This window comes from Telopea speciosissima, chromosome 8, assembly GCF_018873765.1.
Source record: "Telopea speciosissima isolate NSW1024214 ecotype Mountain lineage chromosome 8, Tspe_v1, whole genome shotgun sequence".
Taxonomy (NCBI): Eukaryota; Viridiplantae; Streptophyta; class Magnoliopsida; order Proteales; family Proteaceae; genus Telopea; species Telopea speciosissima.
This window is the reverse complement of record NC_057923.1, coordinates 57167798-57187777: the sequence shown is the minus strand read 5'-3', so window position 1 is coordinate 57187777 and position 19980 is coordinate 57167798. Positions and strand designations below refer to the sequence as shown.

Sequence of the window (19980 nt, the reverse complement as noted above, 5' to 3'; positions counted from 1 at the left end):
CACAACCACTGCTGCCACTCTCCACTATCAGCTGGGTTACAGGTTGCAGAATCATGCCTTTGACATTGTTACAAGACATTCCAACGATGCCTTTTCCTCCATATAGACTCCAATCAGGTCCCTACTTGTACATATGTACCCAGGCAGATTTCCTGATCTGATCTCCTCCAATTGCTTCCTTACTCTTGGATCACAACTTATGAAAAGACCCAACAGCCTGAAACTCAGACGGTCGTTTCTACAGATCCAATCTTTCTCGGCGCCCAGACAGAAGTGTTGAAATCAGACTCCCACAACCACCACAACTACCAGATATCATGACGGCAATCCCTATTTTTCCACTGAGTTTGAGAGTCTACAGAATGTTCCCATCCGAGCATATGGTCATGATGGCCACCCTATCTCTGAATAGGCCACAAATGGTTTGATGTCTGTGACTGCCCTGATTGTTCATCCTCATCCGACGATAACATTATGTGGAAAAAGCCTAGGAAGAGGAAAATTCGATCCTCTTCTAAGAGAGAATTGTGGCGGCGATATAGGGCAGGTAATCATACAGTTCGCCCTCTAGGTTAAGATTCTGGTAAATATCAATTTTTAGTACAATACGGTGACAGTCGGCCACCTCCAGAGCCTCTTACCTGCAAGTCTCCACCAAAGCCTTCACCGCCAACAAAACGTCCAGCTCCAGCCATTCCCTGAACAACATTGACTCTTGAAGCTTCTTCATCCTCTTTTCAATCAAGGAATTCTCCTCCTCCATCTGACTAAGAGGACTCCCAACAAATAATGCATACTTGGAACATCTGTTCTCATCATATTATTCTTTTTTACGGCTCCTGGGCACGCGTCACATCTACAAAGGCAGCTCTGAAGTCTGAACTGGCACAACGAAAATGCCATTATTCAGAACTATTATTTGCAGCGGATCATGCATAATCAAGAAGACATGAAGGTGTCTTTTATCACACCAAGGGTCTTCGATTACAAGCCTTCAGCAAAGAATTGGTTCTCTCCATAAAGAACTGCAACAAATTGCCACGATAATTCCAAATTATGATGTGGCACACAAACTCATCCGTGGAAAAAAGTAGAAAAGAAGTCTCTCGAAGCACAATTTCAGATGCACAGTTCAATGCTCCACGGCCAAGGTCTCGCTCATACCTACAACCAGCCTATGACAATTCCATAGATGCTCATATTCCCACTCCCTACCCTTCCAACCCCTCTCTTCCTCATTCCATCCCAAAATTTCCTATTGAAACGCTAAAAGTTCAGCACCAACAACGAAATGTATAAGGGTGTCAAACGGTTCAGTTTCGGGTATTCGGTTCGGTTCCATGACTTGAGGGTGTGACCCGAAACCGAACCGAAAACCGAGTCGGTTCTGGGACCACCAACCGAATCCGAACCTGTTCGGTTCAGTTCTGTTACGGTTCTAATTCGGTTTTCAAATACAATTCCAATTCGGGTCTAATTCGGTTTTGGGTTACGGTTCTAATTCAGTTGCACACTTGAAGAGTTGAAGTTGAAGAGTTGAAAAGGGAAATTGAGAAAGGGAAATAGAGAAAACCTGGAAAGTGGAATATGAAAAGTCATTAAGTTAGATGGTTACCAAAAATACAAAGAAAATTCATAGAGTTTTTTATTTTCCCCTATGAAGAGTGGTATATAAACTTCATTCCGTTGGATAGTTACCAAAAAAAACAATAAAAACATAGGAAAGTGGAATATTTAAAGTCATTTGGTTAGATATGGTTACCAAAAAATTTAAAAGATATATGGCTTTGGATTAAGTGGTTTATTCGGTTCAGTTTCAGTTCAAACCGACGGGTCTTGGCATGAAACCGAAACCGAAACCGAACCGAACCGAATTAGAATACCATATACCAGAACCGAAACCAAACCAAATTAATTCGGTTCGGCTCGGTTTCGGGTTCGGTTTTCGGTTTTCGGTTTGGTTTTGACACCCTTAGAAATGTAGCATCTCACCTATCCCCTCGCTTGCACCCTTACCCTTGCCCCCGTACTCAACCTCCTTATGGTTCCCCCTCTTTTCCACCTATTTCCTCGACCTCTTCTCCCCCTACCCTCCAACCATATGTGCCAACTTCCACAAATCCCCCAGCTTTCAATACACTTAAAAATCCCAATGTCTTATCCTCATATCTTCGTACCCTTTCAATCAATGACCCTCCCTTGGCCATCTCACAAGATGCTCCAGCCTCAGAATCGTCTGATGATGTTTCTTCAAACGGCGTCTTCATGGCTATACCTGAACACTTCATGAATACCCAAACAGGTGCACAAACTGCAACAAGCATTGGCCCAGCAGCCTCTTCTATTGGCCCCTGAACTGAGCCTATTGTCACGGATGAAGAAGATATGAATGAAGTGCATGGCCCCCTCTGGCTCCTCCTGCATACAATGTACCATTCCCATATCAGAATCATGAAACAAAGCACTTTTTCACCATTGAAGATATTCCTGTTTCTGAATGCCCACAATGGTTTACAAAGCTCTCAGCATGGCTTACCATTGAACTCCTAATGGAAGGTACTACCGTCAGAACAGTTCTTGGAAAGCTTTTTGTCCGCCTTACCGACATGCTCTGGGACAAGTATTTAGTTCTTAGTGCATATCGACATTTACAACTTCTCCAAGCCGGCTCTATGAAAGCTTTTACGGCAAGCTATCTAGGGATTGAAGCGTTTCCAACAGCTCGAGTCGTCCACTTTCTCATCTACTGCCACACTGGCCGATACAGGTACAACTACGCTTCTTACTACCTCATTTCCTACCTCATGGGCCATTGATTATGGTACCTCTAACCATATAATTGGTAAGTCAAATATGTAATCCTCTTTTCATAAGACTCATCATCCCTCACATGACACATGTTATTCTTGTTAATGGGTCTTCCACCCAAGTGATTGGTCATGGTATAATTTTACCTACTTCTATGTCCTTATCTTCTGTTCTTCGTGTACCCAAGCACTAAATTATTCTGTTAACTTCTATCCTTTTTATTGTGCTATTCAAGATCATCAAAAAAAGAAGAAGATTGGCAAAGGGTGTGAGAAGAATGGGTTGTACTATCTTGATGACGATACGTCTTCAAAAGCTGCTAGTCTCTACTACTACTTCTAGTGGTGTCCCCCCCCCCCCCGAATGGAATTTTTTATTAGGACATTTGTCATTGTCCGAACTTCAACAAATGAATTCTAGTTGCAAGTCAATGTCCCATCTTGAGTTTGCGGCTTGCAAACTTGGGAAGCATCATGCCATCATCATTCTTCATTTCTTTCTCATCATGTGTCCAAGAGTCAATTGTTGTTTTCTTTAGTTCATTCATATATTTGGGGTCCATGTCATATTAAACATATGTCAGATTTTCTTACTTTGTCACATTTGGGGACGATCATTCATGTTTGATATTGTTGTATTTGTTGAGAGATAGTTTAGAGTCCTTTATCTATTTTCAAAGCATTTTATAATGAAATAAAAACTCAGTTTGATGTTTCTCTTAAAAAAAATTGTTCTGATAATGCTCTCGAATAAACTTAGCATTAAATTTCATCTTTTGCTCTGAGCATAGTATTATTCATCAAAAGAGTTGCTTTTATACCCTTCAACAGAATAGGATAGCTGAGAGGAAAAATAGACATTTATTGGAAATTGCTCGGTCATTATTGATTCATATGAATGTTCCAAAAAGTTCTAGGGAGACGTCTTAACTCTTGTTATTTGATTAAACACATGCCCTCCTCTGTTCTTAACAACCAGTCTCCTATATCTATTGTTTTTCCTAACTCACCGCTCTTCTCTCTATTGGCTCAAGTTTTTGAATGCACTTGTTTTGTCCAAAATTTACAACCACATGCTGATAACTATTTCCTCGGGGGATCAAGTGTGTTTTTCTTAGTTACTCTTGCACCTAAAAAGGATGTTGGTGTTATGCTCTAGTTTCTCGACGGCAATTTGTTAATGATGATGTTACTTTGGTGTTATGATCTAGTTTCTTAATGTCAATTTGTTAATGTTGATGTTACCTATTTCTTTAGAATACCCTGTACTGGTTGTATTCTGGAGAGTGAGACTGATAGTTTTCCTCCTATTCCTACGTTAATTCCTCTTCCTGATACTCTAGCTAGTAAGCAACAAGGAACTAAAACTCGTCTCGAGTTTGTTTTGAAAGCTTTCCAACAAGTCCAAGATTGCTTAAATCTGATTTATATTGAAGGAGTTATGTACCGGTCAAACTTAATTTGGTGTGAGCGAATACTGTCAAAATCGCTTTGAATGAAAATATTTTTTTGGACATAAATGTCCAAAAAACATTTACTTAAAAGGATATTAGGCATAAATAAGTGCTTGTCCTATATATAAGTGTTTGTCCAGTGTATATATACCAAGGTTTGCATAGATAAGTGATTGTATACCAAAATGGCAGTCTTAGTAGAACTCGACAAAGAATTCACGAGATCTATCGAGTTCTAGAAGTCTTTAAAGGAAAAAAGGGCCAAAATCTGGGTCGGGTCGAGATCGACCAAGATTTCACCCAAGATGGTGCACTTTTGGGACTCAGCTAACATCTCGTCTCGACCACTTTAAAAACTGAGATTTCGCTCGAGATCTCGCGAGTTCTTCTTCCATGCTAAGCAAGCACCACTGCAAGTGTATCGGTGCCATCCCAAACCCGTATTGCCCGTATAGGACTCAAATCCTACATATTTGGGCATATAGAATTGGCTCATTAGAAATTTACAATAGTAAGCCCAAAAAGACCAAGCCTATGGCCCATATAACCCATTGGACATTCAAAATTAAACATATTGGTCCATTCTTGGTCCAGTCCAATGGTCTGGTTTGCTGTTGGCCCTCTTGTTCTTCTAAACTGCATCAACTTGCTTTAGAGTGGAAATAACTCACAGAGACCAGTGTGAAAAAAAGGCATATAATATATTATTCTTAAAAAAACAAAAAAAATAGTTCTCAAACAAAGAATTAAGAACCTATTGGTAGAACCAAGAATGAGAGAATTAGAGAATGGCTAGAATAATTCATTGACAGGTAAGCCCTCTATTTATAATAGAGGGAAAATTACAAAGGGGACAGAAATACCCCTAACTAGCTGACTCTATAAGAACAGCAGTCTATACCTAATGAATAACAATTAAACTACCCCAAAAGAACCATAATACCCCCACGGTATTCTAGATTACATATTCCAACACTCCCCCTCAAGCTGGATTATACATATACTAAAAGAAGCTCTAGCTTGAACTAATAAGAAGAAAAAAAATTAATAAAAAGTGCTAACACTCCCCCTAAGCTGGCGCATATAAGGCACTAATGCCCAACTTGAACAAAATGGAAAGAAACAAAGTTGCAATAGAATCCAGCTTAACAGATGAATAAAGCTCACAAATAAACCTTCAAGAACTTGAAACAATTGATCTTCAAAACCTGGACAGACATTAGCAGCAAACCGAGACTAGAATTTCTTCCAAAAAATCCAGCTTTCAACGATCTTCAATAGCTATCCAGTGATAAATCTCAGATTGTCACAGTAACATAAAATCTTGAAGTTAAATAACTAGGACAGCAAGCAGCGGAAACAAACTGAATCAGGCAGCGGAAAAAACTGTATCAACCCCACTGAAAGTCCTCAAATAGGCAGGCAACAACCAAATATCTTCACTACGCTTCAATACTTCAATCTCCCCCTTACGGCAAGTTCAACCCAATAACAAAAGATACCCAATGGCGATGGTGGTGGAAAAAACTGACCTTCTATGTTTTGCCACAAATGTTCCTGCAGGTTCTGCTTCTACAATGTTTGCAAGTATACTGTACATATCTCCCCCTCACATGTAGTAGTACACGTGGACATAACAGAGATGATGTAAGAGATAATGGCAAAAGGATAATGTTCCAGAATTTTCAAAAGGTGCTATGGGAATGGAAAAGGAAGGAATGGCAAATTAGAGTATACCATAAACTTCCAAAGGTATGGTATGGGATATGGATAATTGAAGAAGCAGTGGGATAAAGAATCATGGAGGAAAAAACAATGCATCATATCAATTTTCAACCTTCTTCAATCAATCAAACAAACTTCTTAGATGGAAACTCCTACAAAGGAGAAACACCAAACTCCAATTTGCAGATCTAGTCTAAATAAGAAAACAGATCTGATTTAGAAGCAAGGAAAGGCTCTAATCTTCAAGGCCTGATCAATCTTCAAACAAGGAAGAACCAGAGTGCAAAACTCCAATCTATAAGCTTCCAGATGCTGAATAGAACCAATGAAGATATCTGAGCATAATTGATGTAATAAGCTTCTAGAAAAACTTGGAGCAGATCTGAATTAGTGGATATGAACCTGTAGAAAAGCTCCCAGACTAAGCTGGATATGAACCGGTAGAAAAGCTTCACACAACTGAATAGATTCGTAGTCGCAGCTAATAGCCACGGAACAACTATTGTAATACCAAATAGAAGCTGATCTCCAAGGTAGTAGATTCGATTCTTCAATAAGGTGAAAGAACTTCGATCTCCAATATTAGGCAGACACAGTCTTAAGACTAGGACAGCAATAGTCCTCATGAAGGCAGCATTAACATGTTAACCAGTCATGCTTACAGAAGCCAATCAACAGAACCAACAAGGGATGAATTAAGGCTCAATAGAACCAACAAGTAGTAGACAATAACTCAGCAGATCCAATAGGAATTGATGCAACCAGCCACATAGGAACCAGAAAAAATATAGGTTGATAGTTGGATTGATGAAACCTGAATTTTTCAAAAATACTCCAAGAATGAAGCTGATATTTGGGTCGAATACTCCTCTGACGTTGATAAAACTCCCCTCAAAAAATCAGCAAGAGAGAACATCCCTAACCCTAAGATCGATTATAGTCAGGGTTTTGTAGAGAACCCTCAAAGTTGAGATCGACTGTAGGGAAGGGGGCTTCATAAAAGTGATGATGACTTGTCAAAGATTGATAATGTCTTGTAATAGATGTTGTCCTCAGCTGCTTGAATGGATCTCCAAGAATGAGAGAATTAGAGAATGGCTAAAATAATTCATTGATAGGTAAACCCTCTATTTATAATAGAGGGAAAATTACAAAGGGGACAGAAATACCCCTAACTAGCTGACTCTATAAGAGAAGCAGTCTATACCTAATGAATAACAATTAAACTACCCCAAAAAGACCAAAATACCCCCATGGTATTTTGGATTACATATTCCAACAGAACCATGCTGCAAAGTTTAAAATAAAAATAGGAATCGGTCTGATTCAATCTCTATTCGTTCCATTTGAAGAAAGGAAGGATCCCAAAGAATCGATCTTTCTTTTAGTAGTTGAATCTTTTTATAAAATATACTCCTGATAAAATCATGTTACTTGCAAAATTGCGAACACCAAGCAAACAAAGCCTGCAGGAAAATACTAATTTTTTCAGGAGCATTTCCCATTCTGGCTTCTGCCGATTGATTACTAAAACCAGTGAGTAGGATCGTATGTAATTAAAGCCGTGCTGGACAATTCTAAAGAACTGCTGTTTCACCAGCATAAGACATCTTCATTATGCACACTTATATTTCCAAATAAAAACTCACCTGAATAGGGGTACCAGTAAGACACCACCGACGATCAGCAGTTAGAGCAGCCACAGCAATCGAAATTTGGCTTTTAGAAGATTTAATAGTATGAGCTTCGTCAAGAACAACTCTAAACCACCTGACCGAATAAAGTCCACCACTGCTTTCAGCATTCTACGAGAAATAGGTGAATGGAAGAAAATAATCAAATCAGTTTGTATAGCACAAGTACAGCTCTACAATGTCTAGCCAAAAAAGAAAAGAAAGGATAAAGCATCTTAATCTACCTCAGCAGAGTATTCAGAAGCTAACACACCATAGGTAGTGAGAACAACATCATTCTCTGCTAAAAGTTTTGTATCCTTGGGTCTACTTTGACCATAATGAACATAAATTGACAAAGATCCAGGTTTTGCATGACTTTCAATCTCTGCCTGCAGTATAGAACACATAATGAGAGCCTTTGTCCTATAATTGTCAATGTGAAGAATTTTATATGAGAGAGAGCCTACTTTATAATAGATACTGGAAACAAGCAAACGACAGACAACATGAACTCAATACTTCACCTTCCACTGGCCCAGCAGAGTCATGGGGCAAACAATCAGGTTTCCACCACCAATAAGTGAGGTCCTAGATTTCATCAGCTTATCAAAACCAGAAAACTTTGTAACTTTCTTTGAATCACTTGGAGATCCATCTGAAGCACTGCTGACTTCACTATTTTCAGTGGAAACCTGACTCATGGGATGATTACTTGATGATGCACCTCTGTCAGAATATGCAAGCAGAAGAGCTATTGTCATAATGGTCTTCCCAAGCCCCATTGCATCTGCAAGGATCTTCAAATGCATGATTGGGTCAATTTACTGCAAAACTGAAACTCAAAAAACGATTGGAGAATATGGATGCAAGACATACTCCTCCTCTTGACATTTGGAGGGTGCTCGGAAATTCAGTTGTAGCTTCTCCAGAAAACGCATTCAAATAGACAACAAGATCCCTCCTAAAAAAACAAAAATAATATCAACCTCCATTCAATGGGCACGTTAAAAATCAAACATGTTAAGAACCCATCATACCTGTTTCCAAGGTAATATGCATCCCAACATGGGTGCATCATAGTCGCCGCTGCCTCTTCCAAGCATCCTCCCTTCTCCAGTTGGATCATCCAATGGAGTGCCTGTTTCTGGTAAGGCCTTAGTTCACACAGTAATGTATTTGGGGGGTCCCTTTCCTGCGTCAAGGAATATGCATGGAATCAACCTCCAAGGCTTCAATTCTTGTGGGTCCAGGAATAGAGTAAGGAGATCATTAGGCATGCAAATACCTCTAGCTCAGAGGTGTCCCCAACACCAACAATATTTTCAAGATCAGAATTTGAGATGGACTCCTGATTGTTTTCAACAATGCTTCCATGAACAGCGGGCTTCTTAGATTTGTCGGCGTGAAATAATGAAGCATGAACTACAGAACTGTCCTGTTTAAAGCACAATTACTGCCCAGAACCCAGTATTAAAAACAATAAATATTTAAACATATATATTTGCTACCACCTTTGACTCTAAGGGTCTCTTCCTCGTGTAAAGTTCCTCAGGGGTGAACTCTGCCTGTTCATGAATAAGCATGAAGCAGAATCAGGAGTACACCACCAATATTATCATGTCAATGAAATAATGGCATAAAAACAGCATGTCAAGTAGAAATGCAGTGAAGAATTTTAAACATCTCTCTAAAATAAAAATAAAACTTGCCCATTGACACCAAAAAGAATCCACCAATCACTTATGGCTTAGCAGAGAATTTCCAAGTATTTTCCCAAGACAAGCTGCAGAAATAAAGCGAAAAAAGAAGCAACCAAAAAAGGGGGAATGCTCACCTTCTTGAAAGGGACCAGTCCAAGCAACCTGAACAAAGTAGGAAGAGGATGCACAACTGATTCCTCATTGAAATTGCGTGCCAACTTCACCGAAATATGGTGGTGCTTACGAAACACAGAACTATTAATATACACACTGTACATAACAATGTATAGAGAATTGTTCATATCAGGTATTAACCTAATAAACTGAAGTCACAAGAAGCATTCCCAACTTCCTATTGTCTTCCAAACTTGACATCCCTTTATAACATCTATTTACCTTGGCATACCTGACTGACAAAAGGATTGTGTCCATAATGCTGAGGACATCTGGAGCAAATTTACAACACCCTTCTATACGGATCTTCCTATCATTCACTAGTGGCAAAAGGCGCCGAGCCCATTCATTTGGAATGCGCCCAATCTACAAAATGGATGAGCAAAGTAACATTAAACGAATCCAGCAAATGTCAAGCCAAAACTATCCCCAAAGAGAGTCTGGATAGCCGATCATACTAAGCACCTCTACTGAATCTTTTGTAGAGAACCTCACAATTTCTGAACAAGCTGCTGCCACTCGTCCTCGCCCAGGGAATTTGGCAGTCGAGGGGGACTTCGACTGCTTGGAGGGGAATGAGAATATCACTTCATCACCAGCTTTAAGCTTCCTTCCTTTGCAGGTCGACAAAGCCGCTAATTCAGCGCTGCCAACAAACCACCATTCAGTGCAATTCGACGCAGACGGCTGCAGTCTCACTGGTTCTGCAGATTCAAGGGTACACTCGGGCATACTACAATTACGTGCCCCACTCAATTCAGAACCCAATGAGCAATCTCGACTCTCATTTCTAATTCTCTCTGGTGTCACCGACACATTCATTTCCGGCTTCGAATTTCGTGATGAAACTTCGGGGCTTCTCCGAGCATCAATTCTTTCTTTGTTGCCGAAATTGGGCATATCGAAGATGATGTTAATGGCAGCAGTGACATCGTTGTTACCCATGTGAAGGGCACGTATAATATCCATATCCGTGAAATCATTACAAATTACAGACCGTACGGCAGTTATCAATTCGTCTGTAATCTTGTTCCCCATCTAATCAACTCCGACCTAAACCCTAACTCAAATTCAAAATTAGCTGCAGTATCTATAAATCATGAAAGTAACCCACGGATCTGAAATACCAAACCAATGATTTTAAAATTTAACAACAAAAAAAATCCGGCAAACCCTAATTACAAAATGTGAATAAAACCCTAGAGCTTCGGTACAAATGGTGCATGGTTGCAGCTTTCGAAATAAAAAGGAGCAGGAGGCAACATACCTTGGCTTTGATTTTGGGAGATGGTAGAGGAGCCTGGCATGAATTTATGTGGCTGACGGAGGGTGATGCAACGAGAGCCCAAGCGACGCTGTTTTAGTGTTTTAAAAGTTGAAAACGAAGCATTTAGCTCTCTGGGATAAAGCGGCGCGAAAGCTCCCATTTCCCGCCATTTCTTATAAGTTCTGGCAAATGGCAATTAACCGTCTTCGTTGTTTCCGGCATGACCCGAACAACGACCCGCTGTGACCTCTGAGCCCGAACTCGGACTATCCATATTCCAGATGAGTATCTGCTAGGGTGCAAAGTTTGGCCCTGTAGGCCCGAACCCACCCTGAACATGAACAAGGCCTGGGCGGAGATATCTTGGCCCTAAAGGCGGATCAGGGCTTGAAATTTCTAACCTTGAGTCAGGGTCGGGTCGGGTCAGGGTTAAGGCCTCGGGCTGAGCCTGGCCCGACCCAACCTTGTTTTAAGTTATACTATAAAATATGTATTGATATAGTACACATATTATAAACTTTAAATATCACTCACATTTTGTTATATAATATATTATATATGGAGATAACAAGTGATATAAACATTTTATTATAGGGTTATTTTAAGTAAAATTGATAATTTTCTCCCTAGCCAAGTCCAGTCCCCTTCCCCTTTCCCATGATCAGGGCCAATCAAGGTTAGCCTGGTCCAACCCTTAGGGTGGTTAGGGTTGGATTTTTCAAGCCCTGAGTTAGGGTTGGGTCAGGCCTAACGGGCCTAGCTAAGGAGACTCAGGATTGAACTAGGGTTTATAAAGCCCAACCCAGCCTAACCTAACCCTGTTGCACCCCTAGTCAGGATCAGGTTGGGGTTAACAATGGGCAATAACAATAACAAACTGATTCAAAGCAAAAGCAGAGTAAAGATCTTACCTTTCATCATGAATTTTCATAGGAAAATGATGTGGCTTGTTCGATTGGTTTGTTTTGGGTTTGGTCGGGTTGAACTGGTTTCCATATGATATTAGGCCAAATTGAAACCAACTCATTAAGACAAAAGTTGGTTCTTATCGGTTTTTCAATTGTAATTGTTCCGATGTATGTATATTGAACTTTTTCCAGTTTCGATCAGATTATTGGGACACTTCGATCTGGTTCGGTTTTTTATTTGTTTCATGAAAATTCAAACAAATAATGATTGTGTTATGTTTGATCCGCGTTTCTTCAATAAATTTCAATCAATTCAATCGGTTTGGACTAAAAATTGACACCCCCTGCATCGCTCTCACATTCTCTCTTCTCTTGATCATATGAGCTCTCTTCGTATAAATCGTGAGGCATACCCTCTCATACACCCATTGACTTGGCATTAGCGATGATGCCATTTTTATTAACTAGCAAGGATAAAAGAAAAAATCATTCCTTACAAATAAAATGTCAAATCCACAAGCCCTGTTGTCAGTCCAGAACATAAATCCTTTCAAGTGAATCTTTATTAAGTGTTTTGTTAGGGATACCTCTCACGTGGCCCTTTGGATAGTGACTTTGATAAAACCCAAGCATTGGTCATTACCTATTGTCCATTTTGTTGAGTTCCATCTCGTGAAGATATTAATTGCAAGACTCAAAATTTCGTGTTAAAGAGCATGGAAGTTCGAGTCCTCTTCCAAGCGTAATATTGAGAATGCTCATTGGATGAGTTCCAGCCATTCATATTCTAACTTTGGAGATAGATATCGACTTGTTGCCCTATGTGTTGGTGCCATTAAGAAACTTCTCAGAAATAGCGCCCATGGAGGTCATCCAACGATGGTTACCTGTTAGTCTCTGCACCGATGTGTTGTTGTACATTAGACTTAGCAGTTTCTTTGTTTCCAACCCTCGGGTCCTATGGTCTTTTTGTTAGTGGTCCCCTTGTACATGTTACAACAGAAATAATTCTTTTCGTTCTTTTGACCTCAAAAAAAATGTGAGAAGATATATTGGTTTTATATGATATTTGTTTAGGCAAGAGTTTCCTCCGACACCCGTGTACTAATTGAGACAAATGCGAAGACTAGATTACAAATCACACAAAAGGAGGGTTCTTAGAGGTGAGAGAGTGTGTGTGGGGCCCATTTTTTTGAGAGAGGGCATGCCAAAAAATTTCATGAAAGACTTTATAGTTTATACTGTTTTATTACTAAATGATGACCATGTTGACTCAAATTCATTGACGAACCTTTATTCATGATAAGGGCAGATTTTTGTGCAAGTTTAAATTTTAAAAGCACCATCATAAAACTAAATTTAGATTGTTCAGACGGCAATCCCAATCAGAGGGGGGGACCCCTAAGCATCACCCGTTTAACAAAAGAAATAATATATATTTTTTAATTTTATGAGAACAAAAGAAAGAATGTTAACTTTGCTTCATGGCCCTTTAAACTTTAGAACTTTCATCAAATAAGTCATCGATGCCTCTAATTATGTTCCTTCTTTTGTATCCGTAGATGTAAATGTGAAATCTCAACTTTTAGATGTCAAAGCGAAATCTAAACTCTTTATAATACCTTTCTTTTATGTACAATGTATAGAATAAATTTAGGAGAAAGAACGCCTTCTGGTCGCGCAACACACGCTGCCTCTACACCTAGACATAGTGGCACGTGTAATGATCGCCACACCCCTGATTATTTCCATCTTTCTAAAGGGGTGTAGCAGTCATTTCGTGTGCCCTTGTGTCTAGGTTCAGGGAGGACATGCATTGCACGACCGGGTGGCATTATCTTTCTCAATAATTTTGAGCGAAAGATCATTATTTGGTCGGGTGGCTCCTACACCTACGTGGGGGCCATTGAGAACATGTTCAAGAGTATCAATATGGATGAGATTTTTTATTTCATGGTGGTGCAATGGTAATTTTGCACGCTTCTTTGTTTAGGTGCATGAGCCACACGATCGGGCAATGTTCTTTCTCTTGTAATTTTTTTAATTATTGTTATCCATTTAACAATGAAAGCCATTGTTTTAAAAAATCACAATATAAAATAACTCATCATTTTTTATAATATTTTTACAGAGACAGTTTTCCTTCAACCACGGCGGAGGCGTTCAAATGATGTGCAAAGGTTATCGGAGAACAATACAATGGTATTATGGACACTCTATAATATGGGGCAGACATTTATGACCCCATATGAGTATACTTTAATTTCTTGTGCCTATGGTATAAGAAAATTTTCTCCTTTTTAAAATCTAAACTACCTGTTCACACTTCACACTCGATTTTGGGAGAGTACACAGTAGTGCCAAGAGTATCGGTTCATTTGTATGAGCATACAAAAAAAAGGTATTTAATTAATTAGACTCTAAATTTTGACATGTGGCTAATATATATATACCATGTCTTCTCTATCCAATGGTCGGAATGCACACATCATCTATCCACATGGAAAAATAGATGTCTTGTGATATTTGAAAAAACAATAGACCTTTCTTTTTGTGGTAAACAAAAGAAAATAGACCTTTGTGGGAATAATAATTCACCCAGCAACAATAGCCTAAAAAATAAAAAATTTACATGGGTTAAGAATTTCATTTAAAGTATTGTTGGCAAGAAAATTTGTACAACAATTATAGCGTAATGAAAATTTCACAAAAACACAGTTAAAATTTACAATTGAAAAACGTAAATAAAATAATCAATAAAATAGAATCTAGCCAGAAGGACCAGACCTAATAACCACAAAATATAAAAATCAATTCTAAAACAATATTGATAAGATGTAAGTAAGTGAGAGTTTTCAAATAATGCAACCATGGCAAGTCCAACCATGCAATCCTCCTTACACATCCAAATATAATCCTATAAAAGGCAATATAATTATGATCAAAACAAAGGGCGATGGATGACTGATTTACTCCACCACAATGAGTGGGGGACATTTTGGAGACACAATCATGAGTTCGAAGGTATTTTGGATACTTCATAAATTGGTCGAGTACAACAACAACAACTCAATCTTATACCAACTAAATGGGGTCAGCTATATTGATTTTTTACCCTCCGATCATTTTTATTTCAGGTTATACTTGATACACGGCATATGTACGTTATGCATGTATTTCCTCACCACTTATCCTAGAGTGATTTTAGGTCTTTCATTTGTTCTTTTAGATCCTTCAATTTAAATCAAACCATTCATCTTTACTGGAGGCTCTAAAGGCTTCTGTCAAACACAGTAATGCCACCTCATGCTACTTTGTCCTGGCTTATTGTGTATTGGAGCTATTGCCATATCAGTTATCATTTTTATTTTATTTTTTGAATAAACAATAAATTTTATTAACAAAAACCAGCAAAGGATAATCTCCTATTGAAGAAAGACAAATTTACAATAAAATAGAGGTGGATTAGGCCATCAAGTTCTAGACAATCAAAATTTATAACCCCCCGAAACATGGAAATGAGCTTCATTGTTAAAAGATCTCAAAATAAAACAAAATACAACTTGGTAAAACCTAAAGAAATAGATAAAATGTCATCTACAATGGAAAAAACACACCAGTCAAAGGAAGAAGCAATTCCATTATGAGATTAGACTAAGGCCTAACAACTCGAAAAGATTATCAGTTTCAAAAAACCCATGCTGCTAACAAGCAGCAAAGCATCACGAAGATCTTCAGCCTCCATAGCAGTTGCTAAGAAACTTAAAACTAGCTTTTGCATTTGGATGCAATAACATATTTTCCTCCATCAAAGATGATAGGTCATCTTCCCCCCTTTATCTGACAAATAGACTCTGATATGATAGTTTTTTATAAACATTCATAGTTTTACTCTTTTACCACACATACATCTCAGTATCTTCCTTACTAAGTGTAACTATATGATGATCATTACCAGTCAGACATTCTGTACCTTACATTATAATTGATCGAATGATTATTCTACAAAAAATTTCTTTAAATCTTAAAGAAAATTTTCAATCGTATAACTACCCACTGAAATTATTCAATGGATAATTATATAATCAACGCATTTTTTTTAAATACCCAAGACACTCTTCTGGTTCTACATTAAAGTTCTAAAGTTGAAGCCACCACCTTTCATTTTCCTTGTAAACCCTCTCTTTGTAACTTCCGGGAGATTTCCCTATACACTTTTGCTTAAGGCCAAGAACACATTTGGCCCAAAAGAAAAGGTGGAAAAAAGATGTTAGACTTGAGAGTCCTTTGTTTTTTTTAATTTGATTAAGAGAATACTACTGGGACATGTGCGGTATATTGCCCTTCACCTAGACAGGAATATGACTGCCATGCTCCCAAAAAATTTCTCCTTTTCGTGGACTACCGTGGTCATTTCACATTCCCTTATGTCGAGCGCGCAAGGACAGCACACCACACACGCCTAAGGTAGGCTTCTTTTTTTTTTTTTTTTTTTCCCCTTGTCGATGGATTTTGCTCGGATAGGTCGGCCGTAGTCACAAGCGGGTGATATAAGCCATTTGATCACCCATATATTTGTTCTTCAACTGCAAGGCTGTGAGATTGAATACCGGACCCACCACCATAAATAGTCCATGGGAAACCCATTAATTTTGTGACCATTAAAACTACCACCTTTAACAGCTTATAACAGTGCCACACTGCCACCACTTCTTATGTCTGTCGAGTTTGGATTCTTACAAAAGCTTAGATTTACCTGCTCAAACCTCTTCGTCTGTCTTCTACATTATTCCCTCACTGTAATCAGTTAATGTGAACTTGATCTGATCGCTCACTTGGTTTTAGCTTTAGCCGCTGCTGCGACTGACTGACTACTCCAGTGGATGTTCACACCGCACACCATACTTTCTGCCATTACAGCTTCGCAGCTGTTTCCTTTTGAAACCGCTTTATATAAAAGCCACTCTACTTTTTCTCTTTTTCTTTCTACTGTTCTATTTTCCGAGTCTGTTTTTTCCCCTGAAGAGGGGGGAGATTCGGTGCCTCTTTGGAGAGTGACTCTTTACATCATTCTTCTGTGGAGATTCTTCGGTGAGGTACGTGAGTTTCTTCTCTGATTCTTACTGATTTTGATTGTTATTGATAGCTTTACCACTGCTTTTATGCCGAGATCGAGTGTGAGTTTCTGTGGGAGATTCAGGGTTAAAAGGGTTGGAATTTTTTGAGTGCATTTCCACGTTAATTGAGATGATTTACGTGGGAAATTAGGGTTTTGTTAATTTCAATTCTTATTAATGTCAATTTTTGGATATTCTCGTGAAATTCGACCTTCACAAGGTGAATTTGTTTATGTGAAAGTAGTTTATGAATTATGAGTGGCTGCTGCTTCTTGAAGCGGCAGTCGCTGACCTGATTGTTTGAAATTTTTATAATGTTTTGGTTTTGGTGCAGTAATCGCGAGATCTACTGGGGAAGTCGTGTTTGGCTAATTTTTTTTTTGGGTAGTATTGTTCTTGGAGCGAGATGGTGATGGAGTCGTGGTTTGGTAGTTGGTGGAAGAATTCGCGGAGAAATAATCCTGAGCCTGGAAAGGTTACCATTGGGGTGTTGGCATTTGAAGTTGCGAGCTTGATGTCAAAGGTGGTTCATTTATGGCAATGTTTGAGTGATAAGCAAGTTGTTAGGTTGAGAGAAGAGATCATGAATTCGGTTGGTGTCAGGAAGCTTGTATCAGACGATGATGATTTCCTAGTCGGGTTAGTCTATGCGGAAATGGTCGATAATTTGGGGTTTATAGTGAGATCCGTGGCTAGGCTTGGGAAGAAGTGCTCCGATCCCGTATTGCAGCGGTTTGAGCATGTCTTCGATGAACTGGTCAAGACTGATGAAGATCTTTATCATTGGGAATTAACATGGAAGAAGATGGATAGGAAAGTTAGAAAGATGGAGAGATTCATTGGTATTAGCACGAATTTGTATCAAGAGCTGGAAGTGCTTGCGGAACTGGAACAGACTCTAAGGAGAATGCAGGCAAGTAATGATGACCCAAATCGGGTAAGCTTGCTCGAGTTCCAGCAGAAGGTTGTGTGGCAGCGGCAGGAGGTGAAGAATCTCCGAGAGAGATCTTTATGGAACAGGACATATGATTACACTATCCTCTTCCTTGGGAGGTCTTTGTTCACGATATTCAGGAAGATCAAGCATGTGTTTGGAATTAATCATAAAGAAGCTGTAGATGGAGTTGATGATTCAAAAGTTTTGAATACAGATTATCTTTCTCGAAGTCACTCTGTTTCCACACTGATACAGTCGTCAGTTCATCCATCTGAGAAAAACCGTGTTATGTTCTCTTCAGGTCCTCTTGGTCAGTCAATTTCAAAATCAGGGCCTATATCAAGCATGAAGAAAGCTAGCAACAGGCATCAGCATACTCATGAGAATTCGTCTACCCCCCTCCATGGGAAGAACCTACGTTCAAAAACAAAGCGGTTGCCTAGTGTAGGCCCTTTCAAAGGATGCATGATGGGTGGAAGTGACACTCCAGTGTTGCAAAGCTACACACCTGTAAGTCATGGCTCTCGGAAGTCCAATGTTGTTTATTCAGGAATTCTCAACGGAGTAAAAGATGCTAATGCAGAACTACTTCCTCACAGCAGCGTACACCGTACTAATCTCTCTCTCTTTAGTTCTAAGCAAAGATTGTTGAATGCCCCTCCATCAACTCTTGGTGCTGCCGCTTTGGCACTCCATTATGCAAATGTGATTATTGTAATTGAGAGACTAGTGACATCTTCTCATCTTATTGGTCCTGATGCAAGAGATGACCTGTACAATATGTTGCCCACAAGTGTAAGAATGGCACTAAGGGCTAGGCTAAAGTCATATTCCAAGAACATGGCTTCATCCTTTTGTGATGGTGTTCTTGCAGCCGAATGGAATGATGCTTTGGCAAGGATACTAGAATGGTTGGCGCCACTTGCTCATAACATGATAAGGTGGCATTCTGAGCGGAATTTCGAGCAGCAGAACTTAGTTTCCAGGACAAATGTGCTTCTGGTACAAACTCTGTACTTTGCAAATCAGGCAAAGACAGAAGCTGCAATAACGGAGCTTCTTGTGGGTCTCAATTACATCTGGAGATTTGGGAGAGACCTCAATGCAAAAGCTTTACGGGAATGCACTGGCAGTGGAAACTTAGACGATTATTTGGATCTGAAGGGCTGATTTATTTTTCTGGTTTCTGGCTGAATCTCCCAAAGGTTTCCTGGAAGTCTTGTTAAATGACCAGTGGTAGAGTTCAGGAGCTCTGTATGGATAAAGGTTTGATCAAGTGTAGCTTGATGCTGAAGTCCATGATTTTACCCATGGATTCAGTTTCCAGTTTGACAAACACTGGTCATCTGCTTGGAGGAGTGAGTGGCATGGATTTTAATTCTATTGAATTCTTTGGTACCAAATGCGCATTATTCCAGAAGTTTAAGGTACAGTTTCAGCATCTGAGCTTTTTGTTTTTCCCTCTTTTGAGGTGAACTGCAAATCCCGCCTCTTGGGATATTGAGACTGGCTAGCACTGCCTGCATCGCATAAATCATATTTTGACATTGTATCATTACACTCTCCATGGACTTCCAGAAATTGTATATTGATAGCAACCTTCAGTGAAATATGTAAATTTTACTATATAGAAGCTTATTCTCCCTCCATTCCCTCACCCAAAAACACTTATTTTCCTTGAATTGAAACAGGTTATGGCAATCTGACATTTGTGTTCTATGTCGTTCTCTATCTGCGTCTGTTGCTAACAACTTTTCTGCTCATTGGTATCGCAAGCTGATGTTCCATGTTGATTTAATGGACGCCATAGTTTACCATTTTTACGGATAATGTTATGTAGGACTCTATAAGTATTGATTTTAGTTGCAACTAATTATGAAATATGATGCAGTTCACATTTTGCTTAATTGAACCGAATACTGGTACTAATTCTCATGGTATCACCATTCATATGTATTCTGATTGTACAAACACATTCTGCTGGATACTTTGTTCCTTAATTTGCATTCTACTCCAGTTCTCAATTTAAAATGCTTTGATTTCAATACCTTCATGCTTTTCTGTATACTTTCCAAAATCTACATGAAAAAAATTAATATTGAACTCAGAAAAGTTATTGATGCATGGCTATAATTTGGGGCTTTGGACTTTGAGGTTGCAGCTATCTTTTTCCTCCATAAAGTGAAAGGAGAAAAATAGCCTCTTCTTTTTCTTT

At 39.0% G+C, this 19980-nt stretch overlaps 2 protein-coding genes across 5 annotated transcripts in view; one reads left to right on the top strand and one right to left on the bottom strand.

The window, feature by feature from the left end:
* LOC122671615 (DNA repair protein RAD5A) overlaps positions 1-10852 on the bottom strand; it is a 60885-nt gene extending 50033 nt beyond the window's left edge. Inside the window, exons 1-11 of one of the 3 annotated variants that reach the window (XM_043868945.1) lie at positions 10804-10852; positions 10002-10596; positions 9769-9902; positions 9497-9632; positions 9174-9227; positions 8948-9097; positions 8700-8854; positions 8539-8623; positions 8187-8459; positions 7905-8051; positions 7636-7791 (exon numbers count right to left, since the gene is read on the bottom strand). In XM_043868945.1, coding sequence (XP_043724880.1) covers positions 7636-7791; positions 7905-8051; positions 8187-8459; positions 8539-8623; positions 8700-8854; positions 8948-9097; positions 9174-9227; positions 9497-9632; positions 9769-9902; positions 10002-10574 — 1863 coding nt within the window. In that variant the 5' untranslated portion in view covers positions 10575-10596; positions 10804-10852. Of the gene's footprint in view, positions 1-7635; positions 7792-7904; positions 8052-8186; positions 8460-8538; positions 8624-8699; positions 8855-8947; positions 9098-9173; positions 9228-9496; positions 9633-9768; positions 9903-10001; positions 10597-10803 lie in introns of those variants that run through there. The other 2 variants (XM_043868946.1, XM_043868947.1) reach the window with 2 other exon arrangements.
* A 5872-nt stretch (positions 10853-16724) lies between these two features.
* LOC122672548 (protein PSK SIMULATOR 1-like) lies at positions 16725-19494 on the top strand. 2 transcript variants are annotated; one of them, XM_043870009.1, is made up of 2 exons: positions 16725-16807; positions 17163-19494. In XM_043870009.1, exon 2 carries the CDS (start codon positions 17235-17237, stop codon positions 18933-18935), a length of 1701 nt encoding a protein of 566 aa, XP_043725944.1. In that variant the 5' UTR covers positions 16725-16807; positions 17163-17234; the 3' UTR covers positions 18936-19494. The 2 variants fall into 2 exon arrangements, with proteins under 2 accessions (XP_043725944.1, XP_043725945.1); XM_043870010.1 differs by having other exon boundaries at positions 16727-16801; positions 17160-19494.
* The last annotated feature ends 486 nt before the right edge of the window (positions 19495-19980 follow it).